Below are 24,848 nucleotides of genomic sequence, written 5' to 3'. Positions count from 1 at the left end.
CCTCATCAAGTTACCATTCAGATTGAAGTACTTTGAGAGTTTCTGTGCAAGCAACAGTGATTGTATTGTATTGAAAGCAGAGAAGTCAGCAAATAAAATCCCTACAAAGGTCCCTGTTTCAAAGGTTTAAAGAGACAATTCAGAGATAACACTTTTGTTAAGCACTACAAGTCAGAAAGGACTTATAACGGGATATAACGGGTCGCAGCCTCTATCGTTCTCTGAGTTGGTACGCCGGTAAACAAGAAGACTGTTAATGAGCGTACCTGGGCAACTGGAATCGACTGAGAGAAGTTATTACCACTGCTATCCATGGAAGATACAGTTACGGTTTGTGTGGAGACCCCCTCCCACTCCTCTAAAGGGAGATCTTTCACAGGGGTTCACAACCTTTTTCTTACCAGTGTAAGAAAATTTATTTTTAATCTATTAGAATCACAATGTATCTTTCCTATCTACACAAACCAATATTGACTAATAAAATTCTTCAATTTTGTTGTGGCTGGGGAAAGAGGTAGGTTTTAGAAATGTTAGCAATGACTGTAGTCCTCGGTAAAGTTGCCTTTTTATGATGGTTTAAGACGATGGATATTGTTTTGCTGTATAAAGAGAGCTTCTGTTGGCTTTTGCACCCAGTTTATTCCTTCTGCTTCAGAACTGGACATTGCTTTGGATCCTTGTCCTAAACAAAATGCTATCTATAGCCATAATGCTCCATGCTATTTTTTTAAGTAAGCAATACAAAAATGCAGAGCAGAAATGTATAAAAACAGACCAGTTTAAGAAAATACTAAGGTCTGTTCAGTTAATGTCTGTGCTCTGCTGCTCCGAGTTTTTCCCAGTCCCGTAAAGATTCCATGAGCTTTCACTACAACTCTGTAATAAATATGATGAAATGTTTTGTGTGTTTTTCTCAGTAAATTCATCCAGCATTTTTAAAATTCATATAATTTTATTTTCAAAACACTTCTGGTTCAAACGTTATCTGTTTTGTAGTGTTTTAATTAATACAGCAGGTTTTTCAAACTTTTTTGCAAGAAGGAACCTCCATAGTATAGAACTAGCCAACGTATGTGCAATGGTCCATGACAAATATCTATTATTTATCAATAATAAACATTTGTGCTGTCTAATTTTGGGTCTGATTATTACTCTATTATTAAGCTGTACTGAAGTAAAAATGATAATCACTGACATTAGAGGTGAAAGTATCTTTATAATTGATTTAATGACTGCCATGAAATTATCTTTATAATTGATTTAATGACTGCCACATTTTGTCATTTTATTATACCCAGGTTTTCACAAAATTATGAAGCACTGACTAAAAATTCTAAATATTTACTAATAAAATCTTTTAGTACTTAGTCGAGTACTTAGTCGAGAGTAGAGTAGAGTGATTCACTACTTCCAGAACAAGGCTAAATGCAGAGGATGTATCCATCCTTGTTGCAGTTCAGCTGTTCCACTCTCAGCAGTAAAATATCTCCTACAGTCCAATAGAAAGTCTACAACCCTTTCGAAAGTTACACATTTTCTGGCCTAACAGCCTGAAATCAAGACGGATTAAATTAGAATGTATTTACCTTTATTTACACATTGTAACACACAACCTCTAGGAGAATAATAAATGCCAAAACATTCTGAAAAATAACTACCAAATCCTAGAAAAAGTAGTTGCATAAATGAGCTAAGCAAACGTTTGTGGAATCACTTTTTGCTTGTCACTGGTGTAGAGGCTCTTCTGGAAAACATTTTAAGCAGTTTAGGTTTCCAGAGGAGCTGCATAGTGACCAGGGTTGGAAATTCGAGTAAGCTGTCTTTGGGGAGGTTTAGAGATCTATAAGATTTGAACAGCTCCATGACACCCCCAGAGTGATGGGCTGACGGATAGCTTCAATTGGACACTTGCTACACAGTTTATCACCCCTTACTGCCACTCACCATGAGGAATGGGACAGACACTTGTGAAGAGTTTATTGAATGTACTCCAGCAGATTTGATGCTGGGGCAGGAACTGTGTACCCAGTGAATATGGTGTTCAGTAGGCCCCTGGATTACTACTGGAACAAGTGGTCTCCTACAGAGTATCTAATCAGCCTCTAGGAAAACATGGGCAATGTACATACATTTGCCCTATGACATCTGTCTAAAGTAGGAGCCAGGCATAAGAGGAAGTGTGATGTCCACCAGGCCAGATGGACCTTTTCTGCTAGGGTGCTGGTGTGGATCTATAAGCCTCAGAGGGAAAAGGGTCAGTCATTCACCATCCTGGGAGGGCCCCTTTACTGTGCTTAGTCAGCTATTGGATGTGCTCTACCAGGTGAGGCTCGGGCACTGTCACTGGTAGCTGTGCTGCACTGGGACCGGCTGGCCCCCTATGAAGACACAAGGACTCCACATCAGCCAGTGGCTTAGACCCAGACAGGCCAAAGGAGCCAGGTCCAGAAGGTCCCACACAGGACCTTTCTGATGCATCTCCATAGCAACAGAAGCCCCACTGGAGCTTTCAACATGTATCTGTATACCCACAAGCCTCTTAGGGGACTTTGAGTGTAGCCTTGTAAGACTACTGGGGGCCGATGGAGATGTCTAGCTTAGGTGGGGTGAAGCGCGACACCTAGAAAGAAAAGAAAAATAACCACAACACCGCCTTAAGATACTATTGAGGGCAATGATGGCACATTAATTATGTAGCCTCTGCCCCAGAGGTGCTGCTGAGAAAAGACTAAGAGTTGCTGTACACACATACATTGTCTTTGTATGGTTATTTCTTCCCTATATCTGATCTCCCAATTTATTTAATCTCCCAAGTTAGACTCCTCACCAAGTTGGTGTTTGCAACCTTGTCAGCAGTGGGAGCATCAGTTTACTGAAAACTGGACTCCAGTGGTCTATGGACAGGCTGTTCTGATGGTGAGCAGCAGCGTGTTTTTTTAATGTTTTTGGTGATGTTTTTGTAGTTGAACCAATATGGAGGATGTATTTACCGCAAATCTGTTTTCATCCTGAGTGTTGTCTTAAAAAATTCAGTTTTCCTTTCCAATTTGTTACTATGGAAAGGATGTGTAGGCTTTCTATAAACCCCATATTAGTTGTGAGGCTTACTGTAATGGACTAGCCTCCTGCCTTTATCAGCTCTTCTAGGCACCCTAATGATCCTCCAAAGAATGAAGAGGATAGCAGGATATGAAATGTTTAAAAGCCGAGACCTACCACAGCAATCCAACCAAGGGCAGGGATACTTTCACTGACAGCTGACAAATGGTTGAACAGCTTGCTACCACGATTCCTTTCCCTGAAGTTTTGGATCTCCTGGATCTTTTCTGAGATGGGCTCCAGGAAGGTGGCAAGTTCTGCCTGTAAGAGCAAAAAGAAATAGTGGGCTAAAAATAAGAAACAGCAGGTTGTTATCTCTCATCCCATATAAAATTAATCTCTTGGCTTTGTTTCTCATTCAAGACTTTTGTTGAATGCAAGATTTAAGAAATGTATTTGGCTTAATTACATATGAAACTTTTAATCCTCATTACTGCATTAGTGGTAACGCAGCATAGCACAGCGTGGTTCACTGGCCAAAGACGATTGATACAGATTCAGCCATTCAGAATGCAGTACATTACAGTGTGTGCTGTGGGGCATTGCACATTTTAAAAAATATTCAGTTGTCAGACTGAATACGTTGTAAAACCGCCAGATGGGGCAGTGAAAGCTTAACACGTGGAAGCATTTGGGCTGTTGCCAGAAAACACCTGGTTTCAAATCCCAGTCAATGCTGAGGGACAATCTTTTTCCAATTATAGAATTTAAGTTGTATATTGTTTAGACTTTTAATTTTAAACTGTGTTTTACAGTATTTTAAATATTAAATTAATTAAAAAAGAGGGTAGGGCTATTTGACAAAAAAAACATTACTTACTTTGATATATGAAAAATAGTTTTACATCCACATTGAGATAATCTATATTGTGCCTTAATGCAAAGTTCAGCAATGACTAATCAGAATAATTTAACTTTAAATTTCAATTGTGAAAAATTTCACACATACGGTAATGCAGTGGCTTTAAAGCCATATGGTCTCATACAGTACATAGTATATACCTAATGTACATACAGTAGATGGTAGTGGTAAAGCTATGTTTAATGTTTAATGATAAATAAAGCATTTCAAGTTAAAATAAATTAGTTACATTTCATTATTAAGGCAGACACGCTCAGTACCATAAACACTGCAAGCTGCAGAACTGTCTCCTTACAGTACCGCCTCTTCTCTGACTGAGCTCAGTGGGCGGTGCGTTATTTTCTCAGCCACCTGCTAATTTTCTTCACACCATGGGAAGACAGGAGAATGTAATTGTACTGTATCTGTAGGAAATGTGTGTTGTGTTTACAAATTTAAAATGTTTAAAATGTTTAATTAAAAAGTTAAAAAAAACTTACATCTTACACAAAGATTCTATGCCGATCACAAGGGAAAAAAATCACCCGCTTTAATGTTTTTAACTAAACCCGTTTTTATGGGTTTTAAAACCATTAAATGTCTATCTGAGGCACACATGTTATTGCTTCCTATATTTTATTTTCTTTCAAATTAAAAGAATTGGTTGCCCATCATGCCACACAATATGTTACATTTTTATGTTTTTGAGAGACTTCAGAAGGCTTCAATTGAAGCACAAAAATATAGAATAATGCCTTCTCGCGTTATGAAGTCACTTGCACCTGGGATCCGCTTTATTCAAACTAAGGTTTCTAAAAATGCCACCAGGTACTAGATATTGTTTAAATAAAAGCTGTGAAATTTTTCACAAATCACAATCTTTAAATCTGTAGGTTGCAGGCTCTGTGTCATTCATGTTTATATTTCATTAATATTAATATCATTTAACATTGAATATGTTATAATATATATATAAAAACACAAGAAATGTTAATATAGTGTGCATAATATTAACTATTTTAGTTTTTAAAACAGTCTTTGTTAGAAGAAAAACTTGTGCCCAAACCAGGTATTAAACTCAGATCACCTAGATAAAACCCCTATCGGCAAACCCGCTGTACCAACGGGCTGCTCTGAAACACAGCTGTGACGAACAGCTTAAAAATGTTTCTACAGTAATCATGCGTGAATGAGTCAAATTTAAAATAACACTTGTTTACAAAGAAAGTGGATTATAGTAATACGACCAGCTACAGAAATACATATATTTCGATCCTTAAATTAATATTGATATTAACTTCTTTAGATAAGCAATTCCATATTATATTCCCTATTTAGCTGATTCTAAAAAGTATGAGTTTTTTTATTGTGATAACGAGCGCAAGTGTTCATAGAAAAGGTTAAAATATGGAATACAGAGGGGGTTTCAGAAATTAAACAGAGGTCTGGAACACCCTGTCTCAAAAATAGACGTTTAATGAATTGAAGATTGTGAAAACAGTCACAAATCCCCCAAACAAAATACGATTTTAAAATACAAGCAGTTCGAAATTATTAGTCGTTATTAATAAATTTTAAACTTTGAATGTGTTGTGATATTTAGAAATACCAACAAATTCAATATAGTGTCGATAATTTTTACTATTTTAGTTTTTCAAAGAAATGTTTATTTGTTAAAAGAAAACTCATGGCGACAGGTGGGTTCGAACCCCTAACCTCCAGTATGCAAGTCATATGCCAAAACCATCACACCAATGTGCCGCGTGACAACTTAAGCTATAACTGAAAAGGGCAGGCAAAAGGTTTCCAAGTAATTGTGGGTGAATGAGTCAAATTGATGCAGATGTTTAAAACGAAAGTGTACTTCTGTAATAATTAGAGATATGTGTACAGATGCAGCCATTCAAAATGAGCGGTAAAAACCCGCGGTACAGTAACCTACCCGCAGGGCACCGCGGTAAGTGATTGGCTGGCCAAAATGACCGACAGGGGCACTCATGGTGCATTGGTTGGTAGTGAAAAGATTGAATCATTTAATGTCTTTACTGTGCACATTTTAATCCGCTTAGTTTTGAATATTTATATGGAATTTTACCACTAAAGGGAAATTTTAGTAGCTGAGCATAAAAAGAAGAGGAGCATAACGCATCTGAAGGTCATAAACGATATTAATTTAGGAACATAAACATTACTGTATGTACATAAACTGTACTGTGTATGGCTGGTCTTGATAGTTTAAAGAAAAAATACACACCAGTCTTCCATTTCTCCCTAAACATTTTAAGCATGAAAGTTTTATGAAACAGTACCCAAATATGTGATTGCTGTATAGAATGAATTTTAATTTTTAAAAATTATTTAACATGAAAATTAAGCTGTTACATCTCCGCCTGAGAACAGTCACCCGTCGCTACCCAACGCAGAAACACAGCCACTAACTAGCAAAGAGAGGACATTAGCTAGCCAATATGATAAAGAAATAAATGATTATTTTGTTTATTTCTTTTGCACATTTATTTGAACATTTCCATCAATTGTACAAGCACTTGGAAACTGTCCAATCCCTAGTTCATCAGGCATTTACCGGTCTGGCGCCGGTCTGTGTCTTCTAGGATATAATGCCAGCGAACTCTTGTTTTTATGTCCACTATAACTACGCTGGGCAAACGAGGTGGAAAGGCTGTTTCCTTAAGCCAGCACTATAAAATATTTTATTCTCAGTGAGATGCTGCCATTTCATAGTGGGTTTCTAACACTGTGTATAGTTCCATCCACATAGTGCCTTTACTTCCATCCATTTCTAATCTCTTTATCCAGTACAGAGGATTTGGAGCCTATCCCAGTAACGACGGACACAAGGCAGAATACACCCTGGACATAGCGCCAGTCCATCACAGGACAGACAGACACAAACACACACACACACACACACACACCAGGGCCAGTTTTCCCATAAACCAATTAACTTAACAGTATGTTTTGGAGTGCGAGAGGGAGTCATATCACACATATGGAGAAAAACCATGTAACCCAGAGAGAACATGTAAACCCCACACACACAGGATGGCAGGAATTGAACCTAGGACCCCAGTGCTGCAAGATAGCAATGCTAACCACTTCGCCACCATTATAAATGGATGGATATCTTAGTTATCTTTCTAGTTCACAGGTTTGCATGCATAATTTAATTTTGAAAGCCACTGAGACATCAGGTACTACTGTTGTATTTATGAAAAAGAAACAAAACAAAAAACATACTAACAACTGTGCCATCCTACTCCTTAGTTAATACATTTTATTATTCATAAACAGTTAACATTGTTAGCAAAATATTTTGAATTATATTTAACCCTATTTTTTCTTTAGTTTTGTATTTAACTTATATGATAGTCAGACTTAATGTATATTTGAACAATGAAAATATATTTTTACAAGATGCGGGGGAAAGTGCAACAGCTTATTACAGTGCTAAATTTAATATTATTGATTGCTAATAGTTTATGCTAACACCTAACTTTCTTAATTAGATGTATTTAAAACAGTGAACTAAGTGTTACATACTATTCAGAAATACAATAGAAAATAGTTTTGTGGTGTTTGTATGGATGAAACATTTCTAAAATGTATAACGTAACAAAATTAAAGACGATTAAAATCTGTAATCTTTCCACTTGTAATGTCATTAGACAGAACAACACGTTTCTGGTTTGACTAAGGATGGTATCAAAAAGTAGTCTAAGTGGTGAGAAAGCTGTGCTTAATGATAATTAAGGGACTTAAAAGTAAAAAGAGATGCTTCATATTGCTTGATTAATTTTAAAAACTAAGTTATAAATGCAGACGCGATTGCTGCCATAAGCGCTCCAGGCAGCAGAATGTTCGTTCTGTACTGCTGAGCTCCGCGCCTCCTCCCTCTCTGTAAAATCCTGGGTTCGGTAAAATGTTTCAGGCATTGATGTGAAGGACAACAGAGCTTTCACTGGCCGATTATCATTATTATCATTATAATCATTATTATTAATAATGATATTAATTTAAGGGTCTAAATATCAAAACATATGTATCTGTATAGCAGGTAGTATCACTGTATTCCACTTTCTTTGTAAACACGGAAAAACAGATTCACAACGCAAAGCTGTATCGCTGTGTAAAAAAACCCGGTTTGTAATGAGCTGCTGAGCTAAGAATAGGAATGTTCCTGCTGGCAGAGGGTGTGGAAAGTGCCTGCGGTCATTTAATTAGTATTGCAATTCGCACTGATTCCCTTGCGAAGATATGGACTTAAGAATATTCGTGCCTGGTCAAAAAATGGCATTAAGCACTTAAAATTAATATGGTTAATAATAGTAAACTATAACATGCTGTAACAAGATCGGCTAAACTGCGAAGAAAATGCTTTCAGAGAAAATGTTTCAGGTGTGAAGAACATAGATCTCCAATGCAATTTCAACCAAACCTGTTCCCACATACCCTGCCCCCACTACCATTAGAATATACACAAAGCACTGAAATCTTTCGAGCTAATGATCAGGTGACCCGAGAGAGAGCGAGAGAAACACCAAGGGGTGCGGAACCAGGGAACTATTTACATGGAAAACGGGCGATCTCCCCAGACTGTCCGCCCGTTTCACTGTTACCTGGATACCTCTTTATTTAGAACTCACTAACACTGATTTTTAGTTTAAAAGGATTCAAGTAGGGTTTTAGATGAAAGGCAGACCTTAATCAAGCCCAAATCATAATTGAACCCATTCAGAGCCTACATTACATTTTAGCGTTTCATTCTGAGCAGAAGACCCTCACACCTGAAGAAGGCTTGCGTTTTCTCTCTTCTCTTTTAAGCATGTGTACAATGTGTAATACAATTACAATGTGTAATTACAATGCTGTAATACAATTTGAATAGTATGGGGGGGGGGGGGGGGGGGGAGGTGTCTTTTGCTGGAAATCTCGCCTGCTTCTACTTTACGAGTACAACCCCCTCTCTGCCGGAGTGCTGGCTGTGACGAATTAAACCGGTTTCACAGGTATTTTCAAAGTAGGAAGTACAGTGTTAACTGGTAGCTGGTTCAAAACGCGATTCAAATCAATATAAATGTTTATTTTGTAACGCATAGGTGACTATTCATTGTTATTAAAAATACTTAAATTCGATCATGTTGTGATATTTAGAAATATAAATTTGTTTGGTGCGAGTGAAGTTTTATTTAATCTCTGACCAAGGGAAACGTTTCATTTTTTCAAAGAAATGTTTGTTAAAAAATAAAGTCATAGTTCCATGGGATTCAATCAGACCATGTGACATGGGAGTCAGGAAACTAACACACAGCGCCACCGGATTTGATAACGCTATAAAAACGCTATAAAATAATGTGACTAGGCACAGAACAAGTTTCCAGCACAGTACAATAATAAATGCTGACCATGACTTTAGAAACATAAATTGCCTTACACTCAATTTAAACACAAGCTGTCTTTAGCCCTCTAAGCTGGTTCATACAGAAATTTAGAGATCCAGGCTCAGAACACACAGCTTCATTAGCGAATACATATGCAGGACAACTAGAGAAGACGTTTTAGGATGGATTTTTAGAAACATCCCATCAGTGACATCACTGAAGTCAACTCCTAGGTACTGTAACTGTCGTGTGGATAGTTTCACAAGAATCAGACAAAGGTTTAAGCATCGCTTGTTCTAGATAAAACTGCAAAAAAAACCAACAACAACCCATAATGTACTTCTTTGTGGCTCTGTTTGCCCAAATCATATATTCACAACGTGAAATCTAGAAAATAATATTACGTAACCAAAATCCGCAATATGGAAACAGAACCTGTGTAATTGTTGATAGATGATGTACTCGTAACATTTTTGCAAGACGAACTACAACATTTAAAAAATGACTTGTATGTACAGATGCAGCCATTCAAAATGGGTGAGGTATTTCACGGCATACCGCGACACGCCCACCGGGGTATCACGCGGTATCACGTGTGTCACGTGACTAGCTATCCGGCGTCGCCTTGTAAAACCGCCAGGGGGAACTTAACCTCTCATGTACAGCATTCGAGCCTTTAATTTTGAACTGTGTATTACAGCATGTTAATCATCAGTCATTCAAATGTTGGTATATTTTATGAAAGCAAGATTAATCAGTTGGACAAAAGTACACAACCTACCTTTATCAGAAATATTTATGCATCAAAGCCTTTACTGAAGATATTACTAATAGTATTAATAATGGATGACTTTGGACAAGCTGTATACTCAAAGTATAATTTCTTTAGCACATTTGTACAAGCACTTGGAATCTGTCCAAGCCATACTTTGTCAGGCATTTTGTTTTACTTCAACGGGCATAAAAACTTCCTTGCTTTTAACAGGGCGTTTCATAATTTCTAACTACGAAAATGATTTAAAATGCGACACCTATCATGAAAAGAAAAAAATACACACCAGTATTCCATTTCTCCCTAAACATTGTAAGCTTTGAAGTCTTTAACTAATGTGATACCGGAGTCAACAAGCATACTTTTAGAATTTGATTAAAAGGGAATATAATATGGAATCGCGTATCTCAAGAATTTAATAACGGTATGATTATATCCGTGTACTGCGGCAGGGCTGTTTCGCCTGCCTGCTTATGCGAGCTGTCTTGTAGCCTACTGGTCTAGGTGCGTGACTACCAACTGGCAGGTTGTGTGTTCGAATCCAGCTGGTGCTGGACCTTTCAGTTTTATTTATTTATTTTTTAATCGCGTAACATAAACATATTACCGTATGCAAACTGTACTGTATACAATATGTATATGTATATTTAATGTCTTAACTGTGCCCGTTTAAGTATTGAATATTCATATCTAATTTTACCACTGAAGGGAAATCTTAACATAAACATACAGTATATGGCTGGTCTCGGTACTTTAAAGAAAAAAATACACACCAGTATTCCATTTCTCCCTAAACATTGTAAGCTTCGAATGAAACCACTAAATAAAGACATAAATATAGAAATCTTAAGATTTGTTTTATTTAATGTTGGTAGCAGGATGAACTGTCAGAGTGTATATTTTGTCGCAAAGTTGCTACAAGATGTTAACAGTGAAAAAGGTATTTAGAAATGAGTTATTTCAAGATGAAAAAGAAAACATACACGAAACATGGTTTCATTACGACCAGAATCGGTCTTGAGATATTTTTAACTTGATTTACAGTATTTGAGAGGTATGTCTTAACACCGATACTACAGTGCTTAAGTACTGCTCACGTATATGTTTCTAGGTTTATATTATGCATTTCATACGGTCAAATTACTTTTGAGCAACTAATAAGAAGCGCTAAACGGTATGCGTTTTAGTTTCGTTTTGTGCTGGAACCCGTGGATTGATTAGAGATATCAAGTACATACAAGTCATTTTTTAAATGTTGTAGTTCGTCTTGAAAAAATGTTACGAGTACATCATCTATCAACAATTAGGTTCTGTTTCCATATTGCGGATTTTGGTTAGGTACAGTATTATCAAATCCAGTGGCGCTGTGTGTTACTTTACTGAGTCCCAATCTGTGATTGAAACCTGTAAAACCGGTTTAATTCGTCACAGCCAGCACTCTTCAGGTGTGAGGGTCTCCTGCTCAGAATGAAACGCTAAAATGTTTGTGTATATTCTAATGGTAGTGGGGGCAGGGTGTGTGGGAACAGGTTTGTTCTTCACACCTGAAACATTTTCTCTGAAAGGATTTTCTTTGCAGTTAACTGATCTTGTAACAGCATGTTACAGTTTACTATTATTAACCATATTAATTTTAAGTGCTTAATGTAAAATCTCGTAAAAATATATTTTCATTGTTCAAATATACATTAATATACATTAAGTCTGACTATCATATAATAAGTTAAATACAAAACTAAAGAAAAAATAGGGTTAAATATAATTCAAAATATTTTGCTAACAATGTTAACTGTTTATGAATAAAATGTATTAACTAAGGAGTAGGATGGCACAGTTGTTAGTATGTTTTTTGTTTTGTTTCTTTTTCATAAATACAACAGTAGTACCTGATGTCTCAGTGGCTTTCGAAATTAAATTATGCATGCAAACCTGTGAACTAGAAAGATAACTAAGATTTTAATACTAATTAAATGACCGCGGGCACTTCCCACCGCCTCTACATTCTCAGAGTAGAACAGACTAACCTTCTAATGAAAGACGGTCCACCCCCCACGGACAGGAAAAGTGCCCACAGGCACTTAAACTTAATATGGTCAGTAACGGTAAACAGTAACATGGTAAGAAGGAGCACGTACAAACGTTTTCGAAATAACCACATGTAAGACTCTGATCCTAAAAATGGGATTTCTATATGTCTTTATTTAGTGTTTACATTAGTGACAAAGGCTAAACTTTTAGCTTCAGTAACGTGTACATATCTCCCCTTTTTATAAAACGACTTGGTTGAAAACTGTTCCAGAGCCACTGTTGTTTCATCAGTGAAAAGTACATCATGAAATGCCTCTCCCTGTTCAATCCACTGGAAAAAAGAAAAGGAGCATAAAGCTTCTGATGGTCATAAACGATATTCATTTAGGAGCAGCATCAGAGGTATGTTTTTAACTGCACTGCATTGGAGAGAATACCATAGTGTGTTTTTTTTTTTACTCCCTGGCGGAAACTGGCTTCCAGAAGAATCAGTATGGCTCAGAGATTAAATAAAACTTCACAGACATTAACGAAGAGCATAACGCGTGTACTGTATGCACCGCAAGTACAACCCAACTCTCTGCAGGAGTGCTGGCTGTGATGAATTGAACCGGTTTCACGGGTATTTTCAAAGTAGGAGGCGAGATTTCCAGCGAAAGACACCCCCCCCCCCCCCCCTCAAAAACCCAGTTAATACAGTACTTACTAGTTAAAGGCTAGGCTCCCGACTACGGCGAAAGGAACCCTTCTTTCATTAGAAGACAATGAACATATTTTAGCCCTGAATGAATTAATAGCAAACATGGTTTACATAAAAGACATTTTTCCAAGAAAGTTTAGCCTTTGTCACTAATGAAACCACTAAATAAAGACATAAATAGAAAAATCTTAAGATTTTTAAAATACATGACTTTGCTAAAATTTATTTGAAAATAAAAACAATTACAACCGCCAGGGGAGAGAGAGAACAGGGGAGGGATGTTGGTTTTGCATAAGGGGCGGGGCTATGTTTGGGTATGTTTGGGAATGTTTAGTTACATGTTCTGTCTGTTTGTGAATTATCGTTGTTGAGTATGGAGTGTTGAGGTATTGATTTTGTGTAATGCTTTATGTTGAAAATTGAGGTGGATTTTGTTTATGATAAACAGGATAAACTGGGATGGGAGGAAGGTTTGGTTTTGCATAAGGGGCGGGATTATGATAATTGGAGGACTTTGCGAGTGTAAAATGGTTTGATTATTTGATTTTGTATTGTGTTTGTTATCTATGTTTTTGGTTGGTATTATGTTTATATGGTTGTTTTTGTTGGTTGGTTGTTATTATGGTTATTAATAATACGATCTATAGTTGAAATCTGAGACTAAATAAAAAGAAAAAGCAAGTGATTAGGTTTATGAGCAATCTAATTACTTATTCGTTTAAAAAGCTATATAAAATAAAGTTTATTATTAATTTGCTGGACAGAGCGGTGAACATTATTATGCATAAGACAAAGATAACGATCCTGATCAGTTTAGAAATCTGTGTAGGCTGTAAGGTTTTTACTTCTTAAACTTTTAAAATACACGTTTAGAATTGAAAGAAATCCTCTTCCTGGTATAGCAAACCAGCACGTCTTTTTTCTCCAATCAGAGGGGTGTCAGATGGTGTCAGCCAATCACCATTCTGCGTTGGGTAGCAACGGGTGACTGTTCTCAGGCGGAAGATGTAAACAGCTTAATGTTCGTGTTAAATATTTTTTTTTAATTAAAATTCATTCTATACAGCAATCCCATATTTGGGTACCGTTTCATAAAACTTTCATGCTTAAAATGTTTAGGGAGAAATGGAAGACTGGTGTGTATTTTTTCTTTAAACTACCAAGACCAGCCATACACAGTACAGTTTACATACATACAGTAATGTTTTAAATTAATATCGTTTATGACCTTCAGATGCGTTATGCTCCTCTTCTTTTTATGCTCAGCTACTAAAATTTCCCTTTAGTGGTAAAATCCATATAAATATTCAAAACTAAGCGGATTAAAATGTGCACAGTAAAGACATTAAATGATTAAATCTTTGCACTACCAACCAATGCACCACGAGTGCCCCTGTCGGTCATTTTGGCCAGCCAATCACTTGCCCTGCGGTACCCTCCGGTGCCCCGCGGTGGCTTGTGGGTAGGTTACCGTACCGCGGGTTTTTACCGCGCATTTTGAATGGCTGCATCTGTACTTGATATCTCTAATCAATCCACGGCGACATTGTTAAAAGCAGAGTCCCAGCACAAAACGAAACTAAAACGCATACCGTTTTGCGCTTCTTATTAGTTGCTCAAAAGTAATTTGACCGTATGAAATGCATAATATAAACCTAGAAACATATACGTGAGCAGTATTTACGCACTGTAGTATCGGTGTTAAGACATACCTCTCAAATACTGTAAATCAAGTTAAAAATATCTCAAGACCGATTCTGGTCATAATGAAACCATGTTTCGTGTATGTTTTCTTTAAAGTACCGAGACCAGCCATATACTGTATGTTTATGTTCCAAAATTAATATCGTTTATGGCCTTCACACGCGTTGCAGTATGCTCCTATTCTTTTTATGCTCAGCTACTAAGATTTCCCTTCAGTGGTAAAATTAGATATGAATATTCAATACTTAAACGGGCACAGTTAAGACATTAAATATACATATACATACTGTATACAGTACAGTTTTCATACGTTAATATGTTTATGTTCCTAAATCAATCTCTTTTATGAGCATGTGAAAGGCATGGTGAATTGATTCTCAAAAATTACTGTACTTTGCATGATTGGAAACAAATGCGTGATTGCGAAATGCTGTAGTGTTACTTTTACAAAGACGGTCAATGAAAAAAAGAATGTTGACCAGGGCAATACTTTGAGTTTACACTTACAGCTTGTCCAAGGTCATTCATTATTAATACTATTAGTTATATCTTCGTTAAAGACTTTGATGGCCACAGCTCAAACATGAGAGGTTGAGCTTTATTAGCTCCACCTTGTGGAAATTCCGGATACTATTATTTTGCTTGTCGTATTATAGGAGAATTTACGGTAACTCGCGGTATTTGCCGGTAGCTTGCGGTAGACTGCGTACAGCGTACCGCAAAATAATGCGGTATCGCCCGCGCATTTTGAATGGCTGCATCTGTATATAAATATATCAATATTAATTTCTTTAGATACACGCTTCCATATTATATTCTCTATTAATCAAATTCTAAAAAGTATGCATTTTTTTTACTGCAATAATGAGCGTAAGTAGTCATAGAAAAGGTTAAAACATTATAACTTTTTATGAAGTATATAAACTTAATATACTGTAGTCAGAAGGAGCACATAAAAACTTTTCCAAAATAACCACAGTATGTAACCAAATGAAAGACTTTGATGCTTAAAATGTTTTTGAAGAAAGTGGAATACTGGTTTGTATTTTTATACCAATACCAGATATACCAATACCAGCAATATACAGTTTACATAATATGATTATATTCCTAAATTAATATCGTTTATGACCTTCAGACACATTATGTTTCACTTCTTTTTCTGCTCAGCTACTAAAATTTCCCTAACTTTGTTAAATTCCATATTAATATTCAATATTAAGCGGATTTAAACATGCACAGTAAAGACATTAAATGAAACAATTGTTTCACTAACAACCAATGCACCACGAGTGCTGCCTCTCTGTCATTTTGGCCAGCCAATCACGTATTGTGGTATAATGCGCTAAACTTTAGATAATTTCGCGTGGTACGGGGTTTTACCATGCATTTTGAATGGCTGCACCTGTATATTTATTATGAACTGTTGAATCATTTCTGCTGAATGCAAACTCCTGTACACATCAGTTAAACCTATGTCTTAACCTGCAATTCTTAATACAATAGCTACTTTCTTTGCTCTACGTTTAACACTACGTTGACAATCCAATTTTGAATTCACCACCAAAAGTTGAAAACAAAAGATGGAGAACTCAACTAATGCTATAAATTCTCATTTGTTATGTTTTAATTACTTTCCATTATATTAACATTTTCTATTGGTTAATCTTTTTTTATCAATCTGGAAAAGGTTAAAAATTTGGGTACCCACATTTCATTATCCCATATTCTAGTACAAAAAAACAACATTGTGAATTGTGCGTATTAATACAAATAATAGAAGTAATACTAAAATACAAAACAAATGAGCTGAATATTTACAAAAAAAACAACAACAACTTGATATTGCCTTGAGATGAAGGCCAGTAACCTGCAGGGGAGTTTGCAGAGGTCAACAATAAATTTTCTCTTTTCGGTTTTTCAGAAGCTGTTTCAATATTCACATTTACAGAAGAGTTGGTATTGATGTTTGAAATAGCAGCCAAGAAAATGATTCCTAATGACTGTAAATCTTCCCACTCTCCTTGCTTTTACAGTAGGAATGATAGTGTGAAACTGATCACATCAGGATATGTTTTTGGATTCCAAGTCACCAGAACATTTTCTGAGGGTCTGAAGTCCAATCACGGACTATATAAAGAAGACTAACAGCACCGGTCTGTTATTTATTTCCATAGTATAATTATCAATGTAAAACTTGACAGTTGACACAAGCTTATAACAATAATAATAATAATAATAATAATAATTGCTTACACTCCACTCCACTCAAAGCGCTTTACAGGTAATGGGGACTCCCCTCCACCACCACCAATGTGCAGGATCCACCTCGATGATGCGATGGCAGCCATAGTGCGCCAGAACGCTCACCACACATCAGCCATCAGTGGGGAGGAGAGCAGAGTGATGAAGCCAATTCATAGAGTGATCTGAAGCTTGGTGAAAAGTGTGGCTGGCATCTATATATTAGTTCATTTACAATATTTTTAAATATTTCATTCTTTTGTCTGAATGTTTACAAATTTGGTATAGAAATAAACTTAAAATTAACAATGGTGAACAATAAAGTTGTCACCTTCCTCCAAATCTAAAGGTTAGACTTTAGCTTAGTTGTTTTTAGCACAACACTCCTTGAAACCATATACTGACACTGTAGCCCATTCACACTTTGCTGACTACAATTCCATCACCAGCTCCAATTCTCACAGCAGAATATTCTTTTAAACTTAAAGCCTCCGTAACATGGATGATGAGGTTAATACAAACAACATGGAGAAACTAAAAGAGCACAAAATACCAACACAAATAACACATTGTACTGAACAATGAATTGTACTGATTTTTTTACCTATTCAATAACTCAAATTCAAATGTTATGAAATAGGACTTGGTGTGATTGAAAAAATGACCATTTTGCAAATGTGATCATCGAGAGGAGACTAATTTAAGACCGAAATTGTGAGAAATATCATTTGACACAAACAACAGTGGGGTTGTGCAACAAACTACTAAATCTTGTAACGCTAAGATTCCGAAACTGATTAGCTTCTTCCTGAACATATTCATCTTATTTTTAGTAATATATTAATAAGGGAAATGGTACAACCAACCTCAGGTGGCTGCTGGTGTAAACTGGCCAGTTTCAGAAAGCTTCTTTGCAGTTGGAAAGCAGCATTCACCATTTCAGCCTGTAAAACAACAAAACAAATATCAACAATATTTGATATGCCAGTGTTAAAAAAGTAATATTTAATTTCTTGCCTCTTTACCTTTATCAGAAGTGCCTTATTGTTTTAAGATGTTCACTACACCATGTGAGGACAATTCAGTCTTAGGTTCACCATCTTGGTCGGTAACAGTTTAAAATGATAGCAGTTTCTAATGTGAATCTATTGACATAAGCAAATACAGTGTCTTGCAATAGAATTTACCCACTGCCGAAAAGATTACATTGATAGTAATGTATATTTTCATAAAGACTTTATTCAAAACTGGAATGATCAAACTGAACACTACTAAATACGGTATGACAGAGGATCAATATCAGCAAAACCTGCAAAGTGTATATTCAATGTGAAATTTTATAATAATAATAAACTTTATTTCATATTACACCTTTATAAAATACAACAACAATATTATACCACAACAGTAAAAAGAATACACAAGATAAGCACAATGAGAATACAGATAGAGGACACAGTAGATGGTGTTACTAAATACAGTAGGAGCAAAGGGGTAAATAACAGAACCAGTTAAGTAAAGGCTCTTCTAAAGAAGAAGGGTTTGAGTTTGGATTTGAAGGAGTTTAGAGAAGGTGACTCTCTGATATCATTGGGGATAGTTCCAGATCTTTGGGGCATGACAGGAGAAGGCTCTGTCACCCATTTAGTGTAGACAGACTTGGGGGACAGATAGGAGACCAGAATAAGAAGAGTGAAGGCTGCGACATGGGAAGTAGGGCGATAATAGCTCAGACAGGTACTGAGGTGCCAAGCCACGCAGAGCCTTATAGGTGACCATGAGGATTTTCGACACGAAACTTGACAGTAAGCCAGTGCAAGGACTCCAGGATAGGAGTAATGTGATCACTTGTACTAGACCTGCTAAGGATTTTGGCTGATGAACTGTAGACATACTGGTGTTTATTCAATGTGGATTTAGAAACCCCAGTGAGTACAGTTACAGTAGTCGATTTGGGAGAAGACAAATGTGTTTATCAGCTTTTCAGACACAATTAGTGATAACACAGGAGGTAGTCTATCGATATTTCTGAGGTGAAAGAAAGATGTTTTGACAATATGCTGCACATATGGGTCGAATGTCAAAGCCTAAATCAAATATAACCCCCAAGTTTTTAAATTTAGACTGAAGCTCAAGTAAGGTACCATCCACAGATAGGGTTACAACATTGGCTTTACTAAATTGAAGGGGGATACTAATAAGCATGACTTCAGTTTTGTCACAGTTTAGATGAAGGAAAGTTTGAATCATCCATGTTTTTTTGTCAGAGATGCAATGAGATAGGGTAGAGACAGTCACATCCCAGTGTCAGGTTTGGTATGGATGTAGATTTGAGTATTGTTAGCATAGAAATTATAGTTGAAGCCATGTGATCTTAAAAGCTGACCAAGTGAAAACATGTAAATGCTGAAAAGTAAGGAGCACAGTATCGAGCCCTGAGGAACACCAGACTTAACAAGTCCAATTTCAGACCTAAATCCACCAAGAGAGACAAAGTGACAGTGATTAGTGAGGTAAGACCTGAACCATTTGAGAGCAGTGTCAGAAACTCCAAACACAGTCTTAAGATGAGAAAGTAAGATATCATGGTTAACAGTGTTGAAAGCAGCACTGAGATCAAGAAGAACGAGGATAGAAAGAGAACCAGAATCAGAAGCTATTAAAAGATCATTAGTGACTCTGACCAGGGCAGTTTCTGTGCTGTGAAGTTGCCAGAAGCCAGATTAAAGGGGTTCAAAAGGTTATTTGCAATTAAGTGTTTATTTAACTGAATTGTAACAGCACATTCTAGAATTTTTGCAAGAAAGGGTAAGTTGGAGATGGGGTGAAAATTGGTTAGATTGTTCAGAGCCATGTTAGGCTTTTTTGGCATGGAGTAATGGAGGCAATTTTGAGGATCATAGGTACAACACCAATGTATATTGAGGACAATGGGGCAGAGAGAAGTGAAACAGGACTAAAATAAAGGGACAGGGATGGGATCTAATATACAGGAGGTGGATTTCATATGTGAAGCCAGTTTACTGATGGATGCAGAGTCAAGAAAAGAGAAGTTGAAGAGAAGGGAATGATATACATAGTGGAAAGAATGTAATGGTGGATGTTGTAGATCTTGGAGCAAAAGAAACCTAAGAATGTGTTCCAAAGTTGCGATGAGCAAGTATTGTAGTGGGGCAGTTTGGCTTAAGCACTCTGTTGATGGTGGAGAAAAGATGTCTGGGGTTGTTATGGTTATTTTTAATGATGTGAGAGAAGTAGGTTGATCTCGCGGACCCTATCATATCTTTATATTCAGACAAGTAATCTTCCCAAGCCTGATAATGTATGTTTAAGCCAGAAAGATGCCAACTACACCCAAGTTTTCGTGAGAATGCCTTCATTGATCGCAGATGGTCAGTGCCCAAGGGGGAGAGTGAGAAAAAGACATGGTTTGAGTTTTTAGAGGAGCAAAGCTGTTGAGGGTAGATAAAAGAGCACTATAAATTAAATGTATTTTGTCCTCTAGAGCAGTGGTTCTCACTTCTGTTTCTTTCACTTCTGTTCTGCATCTTACTCGCATCACTATCGTCGCTATATTTGCATTTCAGAGTGCTATATTTGAACCAGTGATCCATAATAACCCTTCTGCTTTGACTGCTTCTTTAAATTACACCTTGAACTTTCAAACTCAAAGTAAGATATTCAAAAGTGAGAACAAAACGGTACGAACAATAATAAGTGCAACGGTCGAACCACACTCACATATCAAAAAGTAAACGGCGTAACCACGCAATCATGACAACTAGTGATGTGCGGGTTTGACTCAAGTTAAAAAAAAGATTTTAGATCGGGTTGGGCAGGTGGGGGTTGATATATGACCAAAAACAAAATATTGCAGAAAACCGATCATTTGTATCTTAGATTTAAGTGATTTTAAGTTTTAAAGCTGACATTTTACCATATTTAAGCCCCATTTGGTTGTATCACAAGGCAAAGAAGGAGAAAATGAAATCAAACAGAAAACATTGTATTAGTAATAGTATTACAAAGAAAAAAACATAATGACAACCTCGTTAGGGCAGATGAGGAAAGAACTCCAGAACAGTGAGATAAAATAAAGAAGAGAGACGGACAAAAGCCACGTAGGAGAAGTTTGGCGAGCTAGGCAGCAAAACAGAAGAAAAAAGCACAAGTTTCGTTATCTGCGTCGATTGTGAAGCAATTTACAAAAATGACAGTCAGAAGACTAGCCTACTTTAGTCTGTTTAAAACAAGGAATCTGGATATGCTGTTTCAGTAAATGTTGATCAAATGAATGTTCGAATATTGTTCGGTGTAATTTCTAATGGAGCGGGTTCAGACCGGCTTCGGGTCAGTACTTTTATCATTTTAAATTGGGTTGGGCGGGTCAAAAAAAAGCCGACCCGTGCATCACTAACGTCAATAGACTGCTGCTGGGCGGCAAGGACGTCGCCGCCAAACTGACTGTCTCGTTTTCAATGTGTGACATAATTTCATTCATGGTGCATAAAACTAAAACACTGAAGCGATAGGCGCTGATGGGGAGAATGAAGAGGCGAGGTGGTTCGCAATACATTAAAAGCCAGCATTCCAAAAACACTTGATCCTCTCCAGTTTGCCTATCGCACAAACCGCTCCATGGAGGATGCGATCTCTAGCTTTACACACCACACTAACCAACCTGGATAAAAGGAACACCTATACAAGAATGCTGTTCATTGACTTTAGCTCAGCATTTAACACCATCATACCCATAAAACTTTCTACCAAACTCAGGGCTCTAGGTTTAGATACAACCCTCTGGAGCTGGATCCTAGACTTCCTCACCAGCAGACCCCAGACTGTCAGGATTGGCAACCTCACCTCCAACACACTCACCCTTAACACCGGTGCCCCTCAAGGCTATGTGCTCAGCCCACTGCTTTACTCCCTGCTCACCCACGACTGTACTGCTAAGTTCAGCACAAACACCATCATCAAGTATGCTGATGATACCACAGTTGTGGGCCTGATCACTGACAACGATGAGACTGCCTACGAGGAGGAGATAAAACAACTTGCAGACTGGTGCCGAACCAACAACCTGCTGAATGTCTCAACATCAGCAAAACCAAAGAGCTGATCGTTGACTTCAGGAGACAAGGAAAAGTCCACTCCCCCATCTACATTGAAGAGTCTGCGGTGGAGATGGTGAATAACTTCTAATTCCTAGGTGTTCACATCTCAAAGGACCTTACATGGACACTCAACACCTCCAGTCTCATCAAGAAGGCACAACAGCGGCTGTACTTCCTGAGAAAGCTGAAGAAAATATGCCTGCATCCACAGATCCTCACCAACTTCTACAGATGTACGGTGGAGAGCATACTGACCTGCTGCATCACAGTCTGGTACAGCAGCTGCACCGTATCCGACTGTAAGGCACTGCAGCGGGTGGTCAAAACTGCCCAACACGTCATCGGCAGTGCCTTACCATCCACCCAGGAAATCTACAACACCACAAGTCTGAAAAAAGCCACCAAAATTATATCTCACTCACTCACCCCAGTCATAACTTGTTTGTCCCCCTACCATCTGGTAGAAGGTTCTGGACACTCCAGTCGCACACAACTAGACTCCAAAATAGCTTCTTCCCCAGAGCCGTCAAGCTGGTGATGCCCCCACTCCCTCCCATCATACTATGATCTCTCCTAACTTCTTCCTATACCCACAATGACTGTACTCCAACACCACTAAATACACGACAACTGAATGTAAGCCAAAATTGTACTTAAAACTGTATTAGTTGTAATATTTATTAACCACCATACTATTTTTGCACTGTTCCCCAAATTACTTTGCACTGTTTTTGTCCTGTTGTATTATTTTCTCTGTTTGCGTATTTGCACAGTTTTGATTATGTTATGTTATTACACTGTTATTGTTATTGTGTTACTGTCTATTGCCTTATCTTCTGTTCTATTTATATACTGCACCTGAGTGACTAATGAGAAACACTTTTCACTATACTATGCACCTGTGTAAGTATAATGACAAATAAAGTTGAACTGAATTGAATAACTCAAGCTTCATTAAAACACAAAGGCAACAGAAGGGTTTCAGCCAAGTAGAATGAATAGAAACTTTGCCCTTTCGGCAGACCCTCAAGCCAGCCAAGCCAACGACTAGCCTGGTGCTCACCCCATTACTGACACACACAGTCCCCTTAACGGCTGGTGAAACCCCAATACCTAGAACCAACATACTGTACAGCTCCATCCTCCCACTATTTTCAGCTTGCAGTTCTTAACAGTGCTCCTAGGGGGAGCCCCTTTGTAGCGGACGCTATAATATTCATTCCTCTGACTTAGCTTAGACTTGCTTTAATACAGATGTTTAGGTCAGCCAGCGGACCACCTGGTGCACACTCCCACACTTTGAGGACCACTGCTCTAGAGGGTCAGAAGAAGAGAAACAAGATAAGGAGGACAGAACGGAATTTGTGAACCTAGGCTGATCAACTGATATCCAGTTGCGTAAATTTAGAGCATGAGGGGGAAGTATTAGAAACAGGTAATTCCAGATTGAAAAGAACAGCTAAGTGGTCAGAGAGGCTCGGTTCAAGGGAAGAGCAGTGGGAAACAAGAGAGTCATTTGAAATGATTAAGTCTAGGGTGTGTCCTTTGTTATGTGTTGGGCTAAGAACAAACTGAGTTAGATCAAAGCTTCCCAACAGAGCTAGAAAATCCCTAGCCAAACTGGAAGACCTTGAGTCAATATGTATATTAAAGTCCCCGAGAATAATGATCCTCTTGATGAAACTCCTTGTTAATCCTGTGGAATTTTGTGGAATCTCAAGGCTGTAAGGGAGGGCAAGCACCTTGACCTCTGGAATTCTTGCTAACTGTTCTGAACATGATCTTAACCATACACCCTGTCAAATTCTTTGTAACCATGGAAATCTTGACGTTACCAAGCTGCTGACAACTCTTCTTCTGTGGTACTCTTAAACCTTTTTGATCTGGGCGTATTTCACTGCTACAAATCTGAGCAGACCCATTTGGTAACCAAAGTTTTGGGGTTTTTTACAGGGCAGAGACCTCAAACTCACACCTGAATGTCATGTCATTGATTCAAACTTCTGACTCCAATTATCTTTAATAGAGGTCATTATCCTAGAGGATAACATACTTTGTCCAGCATAGACAGTGAAAAACAATGTGTTTAATATTGACAAGAAAAAGTACAATTGTTTGTGTGTTATATGTTTAATCAAATTTTGTGTATCTATTTTTAGGAGGAATTCATCCAGGAACACAGATGATTCCAAAGAGTTTAATTATTTTTTTCTCACAAATGTATAGAAAAATTATCATGGTATATTTAAATTAATGGAGAGACCAGCTCCCTGCTGTACCACAAGAGGGCACTGTGGAATCAGGCCAGTGGGATTCCTGTAGGCTGATACCTGTACTATATTTTCAGCCCTGACCCAAATACTTGGGCCAATAGCATATACAGTGTACAGGTGTAAGCTTGCTGAACTTCTCACCCACAAAAGACAAACAATTATTCTTACAACTATTTATAAAATCTATTTTCTTTTTCTGGCTTGCTGCGGCAATACATAATGTAAATCGTCTGCAAGATATCATTATTTTATAGCAAAAAAGTTGTATTTGTATAACACATTGTAACAAATTGTATTACACATTTGGTATTTAACAGATCAGTTCTGTTTTAAATCTTGTCAGAATCAGACAGCTTTCCACCATTTCAACAGAGAAAAATGTAATTTATTGATATTGTAATTAACACTGACATTATGGTTTAAAAATTCCCTCACAAGTGCCTTAAGAAGTAAATATTTTATTACATGATTAAGTGTATCATATAGGGTCAAAGTATGAATTTGCACTATCCATTAAAATAATATTTAGAAAACCTGTCAAGCTGTTAATTATAATTCAGAATCCAGTCCAATCAGTGTAAAAAAACCTAGAAACTACAAATTTAAAGAGTTTTATACCTGATCTCAAGTTTCCAAAATACTAGTTGAATGCATTTTTTCCTCCGTTTCTT

General features: G+C 37.3%; 1 protein-coding gene across 2 annotated transcripts in view; it reads right to left on the bottom strand.

The window, feature by feature from the left end:
* Positions 1-24,848, bottom strand: part of LOC148651390 (adenylyl cyclase-associated protein 2-like) — a 123,361-nt gene that overhangs the window by 49,418 nt on the left and 49,095 nt on the right. For both annotated transcript variants that reach the window (XM_088601624.1, XM_088601622.1), the window contains 2 exons: positions 17,654-17,731; positions 3,217-3,360 (listed from right to left, as the gene is read on the bottom strand). In XM_088601624.1, coding sequence (XP_088457750.1) covers positions 3,217-3,360; positions 17,654-17,731 — 222 coding nt within the window. The remainder of the gene's footprint in view (positions 1-3,216; positions 3,361-17,653; positions 17,732-24,848) is intronic.

Source organism: Lepisosteus platostomus, chromosome 12 (assembly GCF_059453375.1).
Source record: "Lepisosteus platostomus isolate fLepPlt1 chromosome 12, fLepPlt1.hap1, whole genome shotgun sequence".
NCBI classification, from domain to species: Eukaryota; Metazoa; Chordata; class Actinopteri; order Semionotiformes; family Lepisosteidae; genus Lepisosteus; species Lepisosteus platostomus.
The sequence above is the reverse complement of the archived record's forward strand: the minus strand, read 5'-3'. Positions and strand labels throughout refer to the sequence as shown.